The 19427-nt window shown below is 40.3% G+C and overlaps 1 protein-coding gene across 1 annotated transcript; it reads left to right on the top strand.

Moving 5' to 3' along the window:
- Positions 1–14256: 14256 nt before the first annotated feature.
- LOC138910091 (uncharacterized) lies at positions 14257–16396 on the top strand. Its single transcript, XM_070201313.1, has 4 exons — positions 14257–14367; positions 14493–14660; positions 14778–15296; positions 16391–16396. Exons 1-4 carry the CDS (start codon positions 14257–14259, stop codon positions 16394–16396), a joined length of 804 nt encoding a protein of 267 aa, XP_070057414.1.
- The last annotated feature ends 3031 nt before the right edge of the window (positions 16397–19427 follow it).

Raw genomic sequence — 19427 nt, 5'->3', positions numbered from 1 at the left:
TCTAGACTGATTAGAATGTGGAGGCTGGTATTACTGATTCTAAAATCCTATATCTCCTTGTCCCTGGGGTCTCGGATTATTCTGCTGCCATGAGTTCAGGCTACCACTTGGTGAACTCCAAGAAAAAACACGGATGCCTCTGTCTCATAGAGTTAAAATTATTACCACTCTAATAGTGGCCTGTGTCAAAGCTTTCCACAACATTTACCACTTCATCTACAGCTGAGGCCTGACACTCATGTGTTGGATGACCCATTCCACAGAAATCACAAACAAATGATGGTTGGCTCTAGACCTTGGCTAAGGTCAACTTTCTTATCTCTTTGGCCATGGCGTGTAGTTGGGCTTGCACTGATGTGTTGGAATCTACTTGATGAACCCCAGCTGATTTTCTTCTATCATTACTCTCAGCAGGACACTGGTTAGCATCTTCAGAGAGCTCATCAAGAATTTCCACAATCTCCTCAGGAGTCTTCTTCGTTAAAGGACCTCCAACTGCAGTGTTCAGAGTTCGTTGTAAGGGAAGTATCAGTCCATCCCAAAAGTCCTGGAGTTGCATCCACGATTCAATCCCATTATGCTGACACTTCCTTACTATCTCCTTGAATCTTTCCCAGGCCTCAAAAACTGTTTCAGTGTCCGTCTAACAGAAGTTGTAAATTTCCCTTCTGAATTTCACTGTTTTAGCAGCTGAGAAGTATTTGTCAAGAAACCTTTTAGTCATATCTTCCCATGTCTTGATCGACCCCATTGATAAACTATGAAGCCAGTGCTTCACATTAAGTATACTGCATCTTTTGACACTCCGTTGTACTGGAAGGTGTTAATGATTTCCTCAAAATCCATCAAGTGAGATTTTGGATCTTCATTCACCTTCCCTCTGAATACACAAATATTCTGGATAGTTTGAAGCAAGCCTTTCTTCAACTTGAAATTATTCGCTGCTACTGGTGGAAGTCTGACACTGGACAGTCCCTAGTTGTAGACTGGTCTGGCATAATCACCAAATGCTCTACCAGGCCTTGGTACCGCATTCTCGAACTGGTCTTCAACCAGGGGTCAATTTAAATTGAATCTTCGACCCCCATCATCATCGACGGTCTCATCAACAGCTCTATGGGCTGCCTCAGTTGCTATCCATGCAGCTTCTTCTCTATGTTGTGCTGCCTCTCTTGCAGCTAAATCAACTTTGTCGTCACTATTCTTAGCCATGTGTTCTAGGGTTGAAGGTTGCCCCAAGAATATTTTGGTGAGTTCCTTCTTTTTCCTCGACTATCGCAAACTCTTTTCCATCTCTGGATTGTATGGAATCAATTCCTTTGAAGAAGATCGATTCATACACCAGAGACATCAATCTGTTGCCTGGACACGGAAGAGGAAACCTATGAAGAATAAAATAAAATAAATTCCTAAATTGTCACCAAAAACTAATTTGAACACTATTGATTGTCAATCCCCGGCAACAACGCCAAAATTTTATGAGCGCAAAATACAACAAAAGATTAATGCTTGCTAGCCAAAGATAGTATAGATTAATGATCATCTCCAAAGGGATTGAATTTAAATAATGCTCAAGTAATTTCTAGCTTAACGCTATTTAGGATGATCAAAACGCGATTTGTAATGGTTAACAACTAGGATTAACTACTAGAGCAAAGCAATTGACGATTGACTGCAACAAACCAGAGATTAGCAAAGTCAGTTTTTTATCAATGTGAGGGACAAGGGTTTTGACGTGATAGGTGTAAGGCTTTTATTTTGGATATGATACTATTATATTTCACTCTTAGGGTTCTATCGATTCTCACAAATTTAATAGGTGATTAGCTTATGCTTTCGATTCAGACTCCTCTCTCACTTAAATCTAAATCTTTCAAATAAATCTAAATCTCGAATATTTATCAATTTTAATTTAAGAGGTAGATCACAAAGCTCTTTCAATTACTTTAAAGAAGTACCAAAATAAATCAAGGAATGAGTTGCAACAATATTCAATATTATGCTCCTCTTCTGATTAAACAAGATAATGAATAAAATCACAAGTAGAATTAAAGCTCTTCCAATAAATTCAAGCAATTAAGCAGTAATCAAATCCATAAACAATAATCAAGTCATCAAATCACGTCAAACCCAAAGGTAAACTACTCCATAATTATGGGGTAAGTCATCACAAAAAGAGTTAAAGAATAAGAAAGCATTAATCAAACTTTACAATCCAAACTCTCGTATTAAATTGATGGAAAGATGATAAAATCTCGTGTCTTGTAGCCTCCATTGCTCTCCCAAAGCTTCGAAGGTCAAAATTTCCTTCAAAAATATCTTTTTGGTGTATTTATACCATGTAAAAGTGGGCCCGAACGAAACTACCTTTTCCAAGTCGAAACAGGAAAGTACTCGGAGAAAATCACACACGTGCACCGCCTCATGCGCCTCCCCATGCGCCGCACTAGTGGGAATGTTCAGAGGGCAACTTCTGACGGGCAGCAACACAAAAGCATTGTTGCGCCACCCCATGCGCCACAGCTATGCAAGTTTTACAGAGTAACTTATTTTCTTTGATTTTTGATATCCAGACTTGGCTCCCCCGAACGCGATCTCGGTTTAATCCCTTAGGCTTTTACTCAGACTTCAAAGCTCTAAGTTGTTCGATTTAGCTCTCGGTTATCTTTTTAACTTGGAATCACCTCCTGCAATGTATAAAACATACAATTAGTGCAATTCACTAAAATTTAAGCTCAAACACGAGTAAAATGCAGTAATTTGAATTCAAAGTATGACTAAAACTCTAGATTCTAGCCTACCATCAGTGCAAACACATTTAAAAAATCTTAGCCCATCATATAGTTTCCAACTTGACTTAGCCTTAGGGCTCTTCTTAGACCATAAATCATTATTAATATGCCTCGTACATATATTACCATGATCAATTGATATCCTTCATATTATTAGTTATATTCATACCCGAATTAATATAATTAGCAACCATCAATCTTCCTAATGGTCTTAAAACACTTCGAAATTTTTCGGAGTGTTTTATTGAAGCAGTGGGCCGGCAAAGAATGTTATCAAAGGCAGTTGTCTCCAATTTTATAGCTTTAGTGATGCAGCCATCCATGTTTGCAATGCCTTATTTGGCCTCCTCCAAAGTCTTCCTCTTTATGTAAAAGATCATATAGGTTTTCTCAAGGAGGAAAGAGTCTTTTTCATCTTGGAGTTTGGATTGAACCTTCTTGATTTTGGACTGCAGTTGTTCATTTTCAGCCCTCACGATGCCATAGGTCTGGCAAAGGTTGGTATTTGTCCTTGCGTATTCACGGTTCTGCTTCATGACCTTTTTGAACCTTTATTCCATTCTAGCTCTCTTCTCCTCGTCAGCAGTAGCCTCCTCGGTTTTGGAACGTAAGCTTGCTTCTAGATTATTAGTTTGTTCCATGGAACCAGACTCATGTTTCGATGCTACAGTCACAACATCCTGTAGTTCAACCCACTTGGCCTTCAACTTCTCAAGCTCTTCATGCAGTTGAGCGGCATCTCAGCTGTGAATTATCTTTTCTTGCTCAGATTGCTCTAACCGTGCTTCAAGCTCGCCTATTGTAGCAAGTCTTTCTATAAAAGTTGGGAGATGCTTAGCAAGTTGATATCGTTCAACGGCGATCCGATCCCGTTCAACAGCAAGTTCATCTTTAGCTTGGATCATCTTTTGCAAGCCCTCAGAGGCAAGGAGGTTAGCCTAAAGAGTCAAAGATTGAAGTTATTAAGGATTATATCTAGCAAGAGAAAAATAATAAATAAGTATACGATGATACATAAGAAGAGAAGTGCATGCTATTATTAATCAGGCATTCTGCAGAAAGGGCTTCCATCTTCCGATGATCCTTGTTCGAATGCAAAGGCTTCAAGTAGTTGGCAACTCCCACCGGCTTGGAGAGTAAGTGACACTCATTTGAAATCGAAAGAATAACACTACATTTACCATCATGGTTTCTAATATGTGTGGGGAAAGTGTTCTCTATATTCCCATGATCGGGTGATTGAGGAGAACGAACGTCTTTCATTTGTTCAGTTGGGGCCAGTGGTGAGACAAGAGCTATTGGTGTTGCGGCTGGTGTTGAAGTAGGAGGTAAAAGAGTATCAGAGATAGAACTCCTCTGACAGGAAGCAACAACGGGAGCCCGAAAATGAGACTCAACATTTTCAATTGTATCCATTTCCATGAAGAGTTCTTGAATTTCTCCCGGCTGAGCATCCGGTTGAGCAGGGGGAGATCTTTTTCTTCTTCTTTGAAGAGAAATCGCTTATTCGTCATCCTCGGTTTCGTCTTCATCAAGGACCATTGTGGTTGGTCTATTTGGAGTTTCTTTTACCGAAGGCATAACGACCTGACCGGTCGTTTTGAGAAGTTGCACTTTGCTCGGTAATTTGAGGGTATGAGTAGCTCCGTATGATATATTATGACTTGTGTGAATCGTCGATTTTAGTTTTCAGGTTATTCAGAAGTGATTTGGGAGAAGGAATCTCATGTTTGAAGCTTTAAGTTGGAAGAGTTGACCAAGTTTGACTATTGAGTATTTGACCCTGGAACAGAGTTTTGATGGTTATGTTAGGTCCAAATGGTAATTTTTGACTCAGGCGTATGCCCGTATTTGCATTTGGCTATTTCTAGAAGGTTTCGGTGCTAATTGGCGAAAGTTTGAAATTAGAAGGTTTGGAAAGTTCATAGGTTTGACCGGGAGTTGAATTTAAAGATATCGGATTCAAATTGTGGTTTCGGGAATTGGAATAGCTTCGTTATGTTATTTGGGACTTGTGTGCAAAATTTGAGTCTATTCCGGGTTGATTTGATATGTTGCGGCGCGAGTTTCGAAAGTTAAAAGTTCAAAGTTCATTCAAGTTCAATTTGAGGCACGATTCGTCGTTTCGATGTTGTTACTCATGATTTGAGACCTCGAGTAGGTTTGTGCTATGTTGTGATACTTGTTGGTATGTTCGTACGGAACCCCGAGGAGCTCAGGTGAGTTTTGGGGTGGTTTCAGATCATTTCTAGGCCATTTTTAACTATTGGTTTTTGGCTATAGCAGTGTGCATCGCGATTGCGGACATTGGATTGCATTCACGAAGCGCAAAATGGGAGAAAGGGGTCTGTGAATCGCGTTCGTGAAGAAGAAATTTCTGCTGCACAAGGCTGACTTTGGAAGCTTATATCTTGCAATCTATAAAGAATTTGGAGATGATCCAAAAATGAAAGTTGTAGACTTTGGTGTCTAGTTTTCAAAAAGTCAAACCATTTGTTAGATTTTATGAGTTTTGTCAGTTTTCCAGGTGTAGGCCCGGGTTTGACCTTTTGGTTGACTTTGGACTTTTGATTAAAGATTCGACCTTTATCATTTGGAATTGTTTCCTTGGGCTTCATTTGATACATTTGAGTTACTTTTGGCTAGTTTTGAGTCATCCAGAGGGCGGTACGCGCGAGATGGCATTTTTTGAGCATCGTTTGTCTTGTTCGATATTGGATTTGGCTTGTTCGAGGTAAGTAACACTTCTAAACTTGGTGTTGAGGGTATGAAATCCCAAATTACGTGTTATGTGATTGATGTCGAGGTGACGCGCATGCTAGGTAAAGGGCGTGTGGGCGTGCACCGTGTGGATTGTGATTTAGTCAATTCCATGGAACTATGTAGCTATCTTATCTGAACATTTTTACTGAACTCTATGTGTTAGAGCACTCAAGATGTAATTTATGCTAGAAATCATGTCTAGGTTATATGCTTATCTTATTGGGGTCCACTGAGGTCATTTATGTTGTTTAGTTATTTGTTTATATTGCAATTACGTACTCAGTCATACGCATTCCTTTGTATATCATATCTCAGTCTATGTTACCATTTATTGATACACCACATCATCATTTTGGATTGGTTTTTCATGACATTGTGATCCCGAGAGACTTGAGAGATTGATGACTGAGCGAGACCGAGGGCCTGATTGTGAAGATATTAGTACGTGAGTTATCCGTGCAACACGTGAGTTGTCCGTGCAGATCTAGATATTGATACTATAGCACGTGAGTTGTCAGTGCGGATCCATATATTGATACTATGGCGCGTGAGTTGTCCGTGTGGATCAGACTTTATTGATTCATGCCAGGATTTGGCTTATTATAGCGCTTGGGCTGGATCGGCCCCTCCGGAGTCTGCACATCCATAGTGGGCGAAGTTGCTAGCAGTTATTATGTTTGGGCTGGATTTGCCATGTATAGTACTGAGTGACTGAGTGTGTCGAGTGATTGAGCGTGATGAGTGGAAAGTGTGAGACAGTAAGATTGTGTACTATGAGAGTGTGAGTACATGAGTTCATCACTAAGATGCATTGCATTTGACATGCATACTTGAGATACATGCATAGAGATGCATTTCCTTCTGCTACCTGATTTTGGTGACATTCATGATTTCACATGTATATTGACATATAGGCATATAGATGTATTTTTCCTCATGCCATCTCAGATTTAAATATTTTACATGTTGTTGAAATTTGAGTTCTGTTCATTTACATTTCAAACAGATGTTGTAATTATTTCAATTTAGTTTTGTAAAAATCTAAATCTTAAAAGCTCATGATTTGTACTACCAATCCTTGGAAAATTATTGTATAAAAGCAGTTGTATTGTCACTTCTTCTCTTAATCAATCTCATTAAGTTGGATAGTTGTTAATTATCTTACCTAGCGGGTTGGGTTAGGTGCCATCACGACTAGTTAGATTTTGGGTCATGACAGAAGGCTTCTCTTGAGTCTCAGCTTTGGAGGTATGTCTTCTTTTTTATTTTTTCTTCTTAGACTAGGGACTCAGGGAGGATGGGCCTTCACCGAAAAAAAGAGCGGCATTACGAGCCCTTTTCCGATCTATGATTGCTTGAATTTGTTGTTAGGGTACCGTTGGGTCATGGAAAACCTCAACAACGGTAGAATCCCTTCGGAAGTCATACGTATTATGAAAGGGAATCAGCAAATTTGTACTACGTCATGTTGGAGATTGAAAAGGGTAAAAGAGAAGTTTTATTTACCATGGTTCTTGGCATTCTAGTTGAATTTGGATAAAATTTCTTTCCACTTATGGGAGTCCGGTGTGGAAACATCTAAAATCTTCTGAATCCATTTGGTCAGGTTTCGAACCGATGGTGGAACCCAATGGGTAGGTGAAATAAGAGAAACCAAAATTAGCAAAAGAGGGGATTTTCTTTAACACAATAGAAAAATGATAACTGAAAACTCACGAGTAAAGTTCCAAGATTCTGGGGTAGAAGGTGCTACCGCAGAAAGAATTTTTCTGGTGGCAATGACAATGAACCATTCCATCCAACCACAATCATTATCATCATCGACACTGGTAACTGTGGTATGGTGACCGCGCTTGTTAAGTTTGATCATGCCGCCACGAAAATTCTTTGAGGAGTAAAGGTTGATCAAATGGGCAAGAGTGAGGGTTTCAGCAGCCCGGGAGCACAATACCCGGAGGCAAGCCACTGTACGCCATATTGACGGGCTTACCTGAGGCAAATAAATTTGATAGTTGTGCCAAAACTCTAAAATAATGGGATCGATTTCTTGGGTCATTCTTAAAGTAAAAGGGTACGTACAAACATACATGAAACTCCATTTGCTAAAAGTGGCCCTTTTCACTTTAGTAGGGGCTAATATTTCAATATTTTTCTAGTCACAATCTTCCTTCACAATAGGAATACTAGCAGGATGAATGTAAGAAGGATATCTGCTGACAGGCTAATTTCTATCATTTTTGGGGTTTAGAGGCTCCTTATGTACTTGAAGATCCGTCTCATAATTTAGTTGAGAGGAGATAATTGTGTTGGTAGTAGGAGGGACGGCATCGACTTCCTTGGTTTTGCTCTTCTTAGAAGGGCCACCACCGATGTAAAGGCCAGAGTTTCTGGGAGCAGAGTTAATAGAACACATGGCGATGAAAAATTTGAGTAAGAAATTTTTACTAAGAAAAAGAGGTTTGTAGGAATGCTTTAAGGAAATTTGAAGAAGAAGAGTTTGTAAAAGTGAAAGTTAAAAATGTTGAGAAATGGAGAAGTTTATAAGCCGCAGAATTCATGGTCATCATTACCTAGAAAACGAGCGAAAATATTTGTCGAGTAACGGGATAACACGTGTTTGGCTCATTAAATGCAAAGAGACGTGCGTCTTTTCAAGTGTCAGAAACCATTCAGGAATTTTTCCCGCTAAAAAAAGAGGTCTAATCTACTTCCTGGTAACATAAAATTTTATCATCGGAAAGTAGCGGACTATTTGTATGGGGTAAAGTTGAAGAACGACACGTGGATGCTTGACGAGTTGACACGTGGAATTAGCTGGCACCGGTTACGAATATGTGACCAGTGCTGAATAAGTTTTGAAGGCATTGGAACCGGGGATGAAGATCTGAAAGGAAGATATCGGTTGGAAAAGACAGTATTCAATGAGCAGATGTTACGAAAAATCTTTGCATTAATACCCAACCATTATGCAGCCATCAAGAGAGATTTTATTCATTTTAAAGAACAGTTTAATTTGGGGATCTTGTCTCTATGAAGTGAGCTATAAATAGAAGAAATTGTATTCATTTTTGGACATGAAACATCTGTAAGCAAAAAAGGCAAAACCTGCTCTTATTCTATTAACAATATTTTCTCTTTCTGTTCTACATATTGCTCTTATTATTGCTTCCTGGAAAGCTCATCCCACAGTCAGGCTTGTATGTTTTTCAAGTTTGTTTTATCAATTTATTTTTGTTCTTAGCTATTTTATATTCTTAAATCAAATTAATTCACGTATCTATAAACAATGTTACAAATTCAACTATACCGTCTTACAAATTCAACTATACCGTTTTACGGATAAACACTGACTTTATCACACCAGATGGGAGGTGTACTAATATACTAATTGGTGAACCCACGAAATCGGGGAAAGTATATAATTTAGGATTGAGAAAAAAAAGAGAGAATTTTTCTGGCATACGCTGTCATCTTGTGGCTTGTACTCATCAAGGAATGAAAGGTCTAGATTTATACACGTCTCACAGGCGGACACATCTACTGTCTAAGCTAGCTTTGTCTAGAAACACAGAGAGAGAATCACTATGGTAGAGAGAAAAGGTCGGGAACTATTATGGAATGATTAATTTCCGCTAAAGCACCTTTTGATTCGCAAACTTACACTAACTTTACCTTAAAGAGTTTCGCATCATTGATGATTGCAAGTGCACAACAAAACAATCTTAACTAACATGACAAATTAGACATGTCTTTTATCCTGTTTAAGACACCTAGCTAGAAGGCAACTCGTCACTATTGTCATAACCACTAGCAAAATCATAGAACTCAAAAAAAAAGTTAGTAGCATCTTCAAATCACGTACGTAACAAATTATGCTTCCTTATTCCCAAGGTAAATTGTGAAGGTTACTCTAGTTTTCAATACTTGTGATATTTAGCATTTTCCCCATAATGAGAGAGAAAATAAACTCCAACCAAGTATAGTGAGGTAAATGTGATTTTTTCATTTTTAATCAGACGTTTCAAATTTTAGCCGTGAAAATAACTCTGAATAATTAAAAAAAGAAACGCACGCAAATAAAACGCTAAAAATTATAAACATGTACATAAAGTTGACTAAAACTTACGTAGGTCAAAGGGCATAGGATATGCACTAATTAATTAGTAGACAAGATCTAATGCTTCCCCCACAAATTGAACGCGACGAGAATTGGAGTCACTAAGTTCAAAAACATTGGATCCCATGGCTGCCAAGGTTCATGAATGAAATTGATAAGAACAATACTTAGAACTCTTATCATAACAAGTTGCTATATATAAATGCCTGTATTTCTATTTTGCGACCAATCCTTGATCTAGACATTCCCATCTTCATTTGCAGCCAGTGGAATTCTAGGTAGATACTGAAGAGTCCTGTTCCTTAAGGCAGTGTAACCTTCAACAAATGTACGTCCTTTTCTTTAACTACTTCCTTACTTTCGTCCTTTTTTCTTTTGATTTGTTTTATATGGTTTCTCGTTTTCTTTTGACATGAAGTCCTAATTATTAAAACATCAAAATTAAAAGGATTAGAGGTAATTCCCCTAATTATACTTTTCTCAATCATGTTTTACAGATCTCGCAACTAAATTTTAAAAGCTTAAACGACCATAAACTCTTAACTCAAACGAGAGAAGTCCCTTCGGAAGATCCGAAAACTGTGTATTCTTATTTCTAAGTGATACCTTTCACCATTGATTTCATTTTAGACTTTTAAGTGTTATTTTTGTCTTTTTCTTATTTATTAGGTTATGATCAAGCATCGTTGTCTATGTGGCCATGGATGTGTGTTTAAATTTTAATGTAACTTACAGATGAGGACTAGTGATATACTAAAATGTCAACAAGGCAATAACTACTTGCGGTGGATTGAGGGAGATCATAAATTTGAAGTTGAAGAACTTATCCATAAATAATATAGGGAGTAATGGGAAGAGCAATTTGTTATGAAATTAATTTCACAATCAAGGGAAAGATAAGGATATAGTAAAATATATGAATTCCATGACCCTCCAACTCTAACAGCGTATAATGGGGCAGAGTCTTTTTCAAAATGGGGAAAAGGAGAATTTAGTCAAGATTAGGGCGATGTGTTTCATTAATTATCATGGTATTTGTTGCGAAGGAGAATTTGTTGGCGGCATATCTTGCACATCCCATATTTGGACATAACTTTACATCAACGTGCTCTACCCTTTTGGGCTCGTTTTGTAAACTCATGAACAAAATATAAATTTGACATATTACTTCTTGGCTTGAGCGTTCTTTTGAGCGAAATTACAAAATATAAGTTATTTCTTTTCTAATATGAAAAAAAATGACTTTGTTCACCTAATTTTTAAAGTAGGAAAAGCATAAATTTTTATCGTAAGGTCGATCCAAGAAGGAGCTTAATATATAGCAGTAGCAAAGTATTTTGTCTGTCAATAGAATTTTAACTTCTCACTAAAAGCTAGCACATAATAGAAACTATTAATTTCTGGCCAAAATAATGTCCAATGATTGAAGTAGTATTATTTGATAAGGCAATCTATTTCAAGAAATTTTTCTCTAAACAAGTATAAGATTGGTCATTCACATGTGAGTTTACTGGATAACTGAATTGGATCCATTCACATGTTAAAATCTGCTAAGTGGGGTTTCAAGCATCACTCTTTTAACACATAAACAAAAGTAGTACCAGTAAATGTCGGTCTAAAAACATGTAAACTACAACATTGTACCACGGTGATTGACTTGGAGTTAACCACAGAAAGAAAACTGTTAGTTTATCTAAAACTTAACCCGAAATAAACTTTGCGCGATCAGCTTTGAAAGTATAATCTTCTGGGTTCTCTTTTGAGTCAATATATTTGTTTACCCAAAAAATGAGTAACAAGTAAATTTATATGCAGTTTAAAGGATTCGTGGTTTAATTCGATACGAATAATTAAGAATAACAGAGAGATGAATTAAAGACAAAATAAATGATCAAACCAATCGCAACGTAATGACCAAGCCTCATCTTAGATTGAACAGTGGAGCTCGTCCTCGATTGGGCCCTCGGTACAAGCTCGGTCGCGAATGAAGAAAAGAACAAATGAGTAATGCCTTGAACAATAGTTAGAAGACAAAAGTAAATTTTTATTCCTTTGAATGGCGTGTTATAATGTGTCAGATCAAAGAAAAACTTCCCCTTTATATAGTAGGAGAATTTCAGTCCTAGTACAAGTCTTAAAAAGGTAAAAATCTTCTTTTTTCGGTAATTGTTGATCTATAAATGATACTGAATGGGATTCGCACCGTAATATCCGGTTGAGGGTAAATATTACGGCCCCCTATCCATCACGCATAATCATTCACCGCATCTCCCGAGGTCCAGAAGCTATACTTGGTTCGGGGTACGTCGCTTTACCGTGTCCGATCTCAGATACATCGTTCATTCTTCCGGGTCTCGATATGAGAGGTGCCTGGCCTCGATTATAATCATGTCGAACCGTGCTTCCCCTTAATTCTCTCATCGGGGAATCGGGGAAAACTTTGCCCTCGATTTTACCCGTACACAGATAATCCCCTCATTTTTCAGAGAGTAGATTTATCGAAGCTATGGGAAGCGATAAATTAAACCTGGTTCCTTCCTTCGTACATTACAACCGAGTTGACGGGTCAGCAAAATGTCCAATCAGTTGCGTCACATCGTTCTGACTTCAAACACGTGTCAGCCACTAGTTGATTGTCCTCGAATGCGAAACGTCACGCATTCATTATCCTTCTTCTATAAAAGCCCCAACCCCTTTTTCACTTTTTCACTTTCCGATTCTAGAGCTCTTTGACTTACCCTCTAATTCTTCACTTAACTCTAACCCCTTCAAACCTTCATACATTGCTTCCTAAATCTTCATATCTTCATCTTCAAATCTTCATACTCCTTCTTTAAATCTTTGAACCAGACCTTCATACCTTCATCCCCGTCTTCAAATCTTCATCCTCATCTTCAAACCTTCATATTTTTCTTCAAACCTTTATATTTTCCAGAATCCGAAGGCAAAAACTTCCAAATCCGTGCCTCAGCAAACCGCCCCATCAACATCCAACCTGGCCACGGATGCCGAGGTGGCCATCCCCGAGGTGGTCCCGGAGCCTCCCTTGAAGAGTTTTGTTCCCGGGGGCTATTCCATTAAAAATGACTTCAAAGTTGAGAAGGCCTCCAGTCAACAGGACCGAGGCTAGGGAGTATGGAGGTACATATACTCCGTTGCTGAGGACACACTCCCCACAGTTTGGGTGGACTGCAACTGGGAGGGAAAAGAGGTGGTCGTTCCCGGGCACAACGAAGACATCACTACTCACGTGGAGGGGTATCTAAGTATTTACACTTACCCCTTCACACTCACCCCGGTGGACCCTATAATCCTCGGCTTCTGCAAAAAAGGTACGAGGTCTGCTTTGTATAGATTCACCCGTCCTTTTGGAGGATCGTAATCCTCCTCCGCCACTTCGTAAATAACACCGAAGCACCTCGGTTCACCCTCGACCACCTCGGGGTTGATCAAGCTCATTCATTGAGAAAGTAAATCTCCATTCTCGAGCATCGATGAAGATCGAGATCGAGGTTGGTAATAGAGGTTCGTTCAAGTAAAAATCAAAGACCTCATTCCCCCCGAATTTCTACCATTCCCTGAAAAGTAGAACTCATCCTGTAAGTCTTCTCCTTCTCGAGTGCTTGGTACTTCCTTTTATTCTTTTTCTAATTGCATGTGCCTACCGTTGTGCAGCGGTCGCCCAAGTTCCCAATGCAATCCTCCGCTTCAAGGAATGGGTCGAGACGATTTGCAAATAAATGTCTTACTTCGAGCACGAATGGCGCAAGATCTCGAAGGGAAAGTGGGAGGCCCGTTCCCATGGTGAGTCATCCTCCTGAATTATTACATTTACGTACTTAACTTTTATTTTTGCTGTGTCTTTTTCCCTTTTACAGGTTTGCCCAAGACCACCGAGCTTCGGCCATTGGATGAGGATGAGGCCCCGTCCTTGCTTGCTGAACTCTCCGCTTTGGGACAGCCCAGAGCTGCCGCAAAATAGGAGAAAAAGAATAAAAAGAAGAATCCTCTGGCTCCCCGGATGCCGAGGTGAAGAAGAAGAGGGTAGTTGTCCGGATCCGAAAAAGCAATAAAAAGAACACCAAAGCCAGAGTACTGGACCCCGATTCCCTCTTCTGGCTCAGGGATTACACTGAGTAGGATGATGTGGAGTTCATTGCTCACGGGTCGACCATCGACGAGAGAGATCAGGCTGTAATCGGAGAAGGTGGCCAAGAGGTCGATCCCCCTCTAGCTCGAAAACCAGAAGGAGAATCGAAGGCCACGGCCTCCCGAGAAGCCGCTCCTACCCCGAAATAAGCAGCCGATGTTATCGGTATTGCGGAGATGCCATCCCACATAGAGTCTATGTTCGAAGAGGCTTAAGACGATAAAGAGAAATCAAATAAGATGGCATGAGACGCATATGATGCCCTCAACATGTTCTTCGACGGCATGGAAATGAGCGCATTGGAGGCCTATTCCGGGGTTGGTCACCTGGAGGTCCCAAAAGAAAATGTGCCATCAGGAGCGGGTGATCCGAACTCGAGCCCGAAGCTAGTGAGGTAGTTCCCTGCCCCGATTATGGATCCCGGCTGTAAAAGAATGGTCGTTCTTACTATCCCAATAGACGCCCGGGTGCTGTTCGCTCCGGTGGATGTGGCCAGCTATCTTTGTTGCCTGGTGACCGAGGAGGACCAGGAAAAGATGAACGAAGTAGTCACATAGAGCCTCTTCAACGAGGCGCAACATGCACTGAACCAGGTAAGATGTCTACTCCTTGTACCCTTTGAAAATTTTGCTTAGTTTTAGCATGTTCTAATGACCTTATTGTTTTTCAGGCTTCGGTGCTCCACCATGAAAGATTTCTTCGATCACGAATGGAAATCAGCCAACTCGAGTTCGAGCTCAAAGAGCAGGTCTGGAAGAAGGACATGTACAGGGATCTCATTGAACAACAAGACGAGGATCTCAAGGACCTCCTAATTCTCATAGCCGAGCTGGAAAAGGCACAATAGGAGGCCTCATCCATAAAATAGGAGCATGCCGATCTGGTCAAGAAGGTAAAGATCTTTGAGGCTAAAAATGAGAAGCTACTCGTGCTGACTAACGACGCAACTTCGCAGGTCCAAGAGAAGATAGACCTGATTGAACTACTTCAGGCCGAGATGGATGAGGTCAAGACCACGGCCGAGGCGCTGAAGGGCAGGATGGACCTGCTGGCTTCGGAAAAGGAGGATACAAAAAAGGAGCTAGCATTGGTCAAGGACCATCTCCGGGTGGCAAAATACAAGGCCGACAAGTGGTCACGGCTAAATGATGAACTCCGGGCACAACTGGCTTCAAACGCCTCGAAATGGGATGCCCTTGGCCAGGAATATACTGCGCTGAAGTCCAAATTGGAGGCAACCTCGATTGATTCCTCTGAAGTCGAGGAAATGCTGGCCCAGTATAAGGCTGATGTGGAGATAGTCGAGGCCCATTTAAGAATGAAGATCGAGTATGTAAAGCGATTGTCCCGGAGGGAGACCCTTGAAGAGGTTCACGCCCGACGATTCGACCTGTCGGATGAGTTCGAAGAAGCCAAGAGGCTTGAGGCTGAAGCAAAGGAGCTTTGCGAGCCTGAGCGCCCGAAGGCTCTGAAGGTTCTGATGATTTTGGAGCCGAGTCGAGCTCCGATGAAGATCAGGCATAGATGCCTTAGTTCTTTTTTGTTTTCATTTTGTATATTTTCTTTCTTGTTTATTTTGAGGTCGTTTTATCGTGCCTTTGTAAATATATTTTGAAGTATATATAAAATTTTTCAGTTGGTAATACCATGTTTTTACTTTTCAGCATCTATTTGAAATCTTTTATTTGTGTATCGTTCCTAATGCCCTAGCATAGAATCAAATGAAATCTACAGCATACGTTCTTCGGAGGTCCGAATGGGGCCCGATTTGGATGGAAACTTCCGGATTACTCGTGGCTTGAAATTTCGATAAAGTCGAAAGCCTTTAAGATGCTTAAGTATTTTAGTCATATACGACGATGTTTTTGTCGAGGGTAACCCTTTCATAGGTTTTGATTATATGTAAGGGACTTAATTTCTGAGTACGGACTTCGGACGTCTCCGAGCAATTTTAGGGTGGCTGCAGCTTTTCATATTCGGGCACTATTTTATAGGCTCGGTGCCTCTAGTATTCGATTTCCTAGGCCGTTCGACTTTTTTATCGCACGATACTCCCGAGTCGAGGTAGCCCATGGGCTTTGGGATCTAGGAACCATTGTAAAGCGTCGACGAAGCGAAATGCGTAGTTATAAAGTATGAAGGAAGTAACGATTTATTTCATTGTTTTATATGTAAAGTACATAATCGGAGGCGCATAAGCCATGTGTCGCGGCTAGAGTGGGCTATATGGGAACGACTTGACCCTTACAATGAATCCTAATCACCAAGCCTTGGCTTTTGACATATAAAATTTGCCCTTTCTAAAGATCTTAACCTAGGGGTAATGGCCCTCAGTATTTGAGTCCGAACTTGTGAGGGCTCGGATACTATTGGTTTGGTGCAAACGATCAATAATTCTGGTTTAAGGCCGGTCTTCAAAACTAAGGTAACACATTTTACTGTTGCCTGATGGTAGGCTATAATCTTGTGTTTTAGTCGCTTTATCGCACTCTAATTTACTGCACTTTTATTGTGTTTGAGCTTTAATTGCTAGTGTTATGTACTTATCGTGTGTTTTATACCTTGTAGGAGTGATTCCAAGCTATGTAGATGTATGGAATGAATTCGAGCTATTTGGAGCTTTGAAGTGTGAGTAAAAGCCCAAGAGATTAATCCGGGATCACGTTCGGGGGTCAAAAATCACATATGGATGTCAAAAAGTGAGGAAACTTTCGTGCTCTGAGAAAACATCACTAGTGCGTCACGTGGCGCACCGCGACTGCCCATTTTCCTGCTGCCTGACATATTTCAACTCTCTAAATTTCCCCACTAATGCCCCGCATGGGGCGGCACGCCTGTGTAATTTTTTCAGAGTAATTGTCCTATTTCGCGTAGGAAAAGGTGATTTCGTTTGGACCCGACCCTACTTGGTATAAATACATGAAAAACGTTTTTGGGACTTTTGACACATTGGAGACCTAGGGAGGATAAGGAGGAGTTGGAGAAGCGAAAACACAAGGAGTTTATTGTTCAATCCTCACTCAAGACACGAGTTTGGATCGTTTTATTTTTTTCCTTACTTTAAACATATTTGTGATGAATTACTCCATATTTATGGAGTAGTTCTCTTTAGGATTTGAGGGATTTGGTGTATTGATATTTGTTTGTAGCTTATAACTCAAGTTTTATGTATTGAATCATTTTGGATGATTTAATTGTTGCATCTATATTCACATGTTTATGTAATCGAGAGAGGCATAACTTGTGATATCTTTGCATTATATTATTGGTTGAGTTCATTAATTCTTCTTAGTAATCAAAAGAGGCTAGTTGAATTGTTGATTTAACCTAGTTAGGAGGATAATCGAGAGAGGTTCTCCTAAAGACCAATCCACTACGCATTCTTGCATAACGTCACGTGCTTAAATTGGTTTATCTTGTGAGGTTGAGACTTAATCGAGAGAGGAGTTTCTACTAAACGTTTGAACTAATAATTGAGTGAATTCGAGAGACTCACTTAAACATTAGAAGTGAATTATCTAGAGTTAGATCCCAAACAATTATCTTGTACCTATCCAATCAACCCTTATTTTCTCCCATTGATAACTTCCTTGCTTACTTTTGTTACGATAGTCATTAGTCAATTAGATCTAGTTTATTAGTTAATTTTAGTATTAATTATATAAATCAAAATTGTTGATCATCTTGGATAGCAATCTAGCTACAAACTATGATAATACTGTTTAACTCCAATCCATGTGGATACGAGAGTTTAAACCCACTTCGGGACAAAATAGGTTCAAGGAAAAAAGAGTACAACACGTGCTTTCAGACCTAATAGTCACATTTTCCCTTGATCGAGTACTTACATAAGTTAGTCTGAAATATAAGGAAATTAAAAAGGGAATTGAGTTCATACTTTAGCAGTAGTACCGCTTTAAATGTGCCACGTTCTAGTTGTTCGGTAGTTGTATACCATTTCCCGACTAGAGTTTATACGAGCCTTTGCCGGAATAACTCTATACGGTCCTTCCCAATTCGAGCCCAGTTTCCCATCGTTTTGGTTCCTGGTGTGTAGAGTTACTTTTCTCAGTACAAAGTCCCCGATTTGAAAATGTCGAAGGTTGGCTCTTCGGTTGTAGTACCTCCCTACTCGCTGCTTCAGGGCAGCTAATCGGACCAGGGTGGCTTCCCGCCTTTTGTCCAATAATTCCAGGCTAGTGGTCATGGCCTCGCCGTTTGACACTTTAGTAGCATACTGGAACTTGAGGCTCGGTTCCCCTACCTCGACTGGTATTAAGGCTTCCGCTCTGTAGACTAAAGAGAATAGGGTCGCTCCGGTACTCGACTTCGAAGTCGTACGGTATGCCCACAAGACTTCGAGCAAGATTTCCTTTCAGTTTCCCTTTGAATCGGTCAATCTCTTTTTCAGGTTTTGGAGTATAGTTTTGTTCGTCGATTCCGCTTATCCACTCCCACTAGGGTAGTAAGGCGTTGATAATATCTTCTTGATCTTGTGGTCTTCGAAAAATATATTTACCTTGCTGCCGACGAATTATTTTTCATTGTCGCAAATGATCTTGGTCGTTATCCCAAATCGACATATTATTTGATTCCAGATGAATTTGATGACTTCCTTCTCGTGGACCTTCTCGAACTCCTGAGCCTCGACCCATTTGGAAAAATAATCGGTCAAGAGTAGTATGTATTGGGCCTTACCGGGCGCCCATGGCAGGGGACCGACGATATCCATTCCTCACTTCATAAATGGCTATGGCAACAGGACCGAGTGAAGCATCTCTCTCGGTTGATGAATCATCGGGGTGTGTCTTTGGCATTTGTTGTATTTTCGTATGAAGTTTTTTGCATCCTTCTCCATTTCATTCCAGTAGCCGGCTCTAATCAGCTTCCGAACCAAGGATTCTGCCCCCGAATGGTTCCCGCAAGTGCACCCGTGGACTTCCCTCATGGTGTATTCGATTTCTACCGGACCTAAGCATCTAGCTAGTGGGCCGAAGAATGACCTTCTGAACAATTTCCCTTCGACTAAACTAAACCTGGCAGCTTTGGTGCGCAGGGCCTTCGATTCCTTGGGATCCGATGGTAATTTTCATAACTTCTGGTAGTCTATGTATTTGTTTCTCCAATCCCAAGTAAAATGTGTTGAGTTTACTTCAGTGTGACCTTCTCCTACCATTGAGTTCATCAGCTGCACCACTGCCCCCGAGTTAAATTCATCGGAGTCGATAGACGACCCAAAGTTGGGCAGTGCAACGGCATCACTCTTTTGATCCCCGAGGTACGTACTGCAGAGTCCATTCCATGAATTGCTGTAGGGTTACCCGCAATATGTGCAAGTACCTCCGAATTTGTTCCTCTTTTACTTTGAACGTTTCGTTGACTTGATTTGTGATGATGAGGGAGTCACATTTGGCTTCGATCACTTCGTACCCGAGGCTTTTAGCCAGTTATAGACCTGCAATCATAGCTTCATACTCGGCTGACTGTCTAATTATGCTACCCGCAGGCAGTTTTAACACGATACTGAGCTCGGACCCCTTCGCTTGGAGGCACCGTCCGTGAATAGGGTCCAAATCCCCGAATTAGCTCCCGAAGAGAGCAATTC

Source organism: Nicotiana tomentosiformis, chromosome 4 (assembly GCF_000390325.3).
Source record: "Nicotiana tomentosiformis chromosome 4, ASM39032v3, whole genome shotgun sequence".
Classification (NCBI taxonomy): domain Eukaryota; kingdom Viridiplantae; phylum Streptophyta; class Magnoliopsida; order Solanales; family Solanaceae; genus Nicotiana; species Nicotiana tomentosiformis.
Note: the sequence above shows the minus strand (reverse complement) of the source record. Positions and strands in the feature narration are given on the sequence as shown.

What these genes read in the sequence shown, in the direction of transcription:
- LOC138910091 (XM_070201313.1), top strand. Translation starts at nt 14,257, where the DNA reads ATGGTCGTTCTTACTATCCCAATAGACGCCCGGGTGCTGTTCGCTCCG. An exon ending in ACCAGGAAAAGATGAACGAA is followed by an intron (nt 14,368 to 14,492) that starts GTAGTCACATAG and finishes ATTGTTTTTCAG; the next exon opens with GCTTCGGTGCTCCACCATGA. An exon ending in TCATAGCCGAGCTGGAAAAG is followed by an intron (nt 14,661 to 14,777) that starts GCACAATAGGAG and finishes GCAACTTCGCAG; the next exon opens with GTCCAAGAGAAGATAGACCT.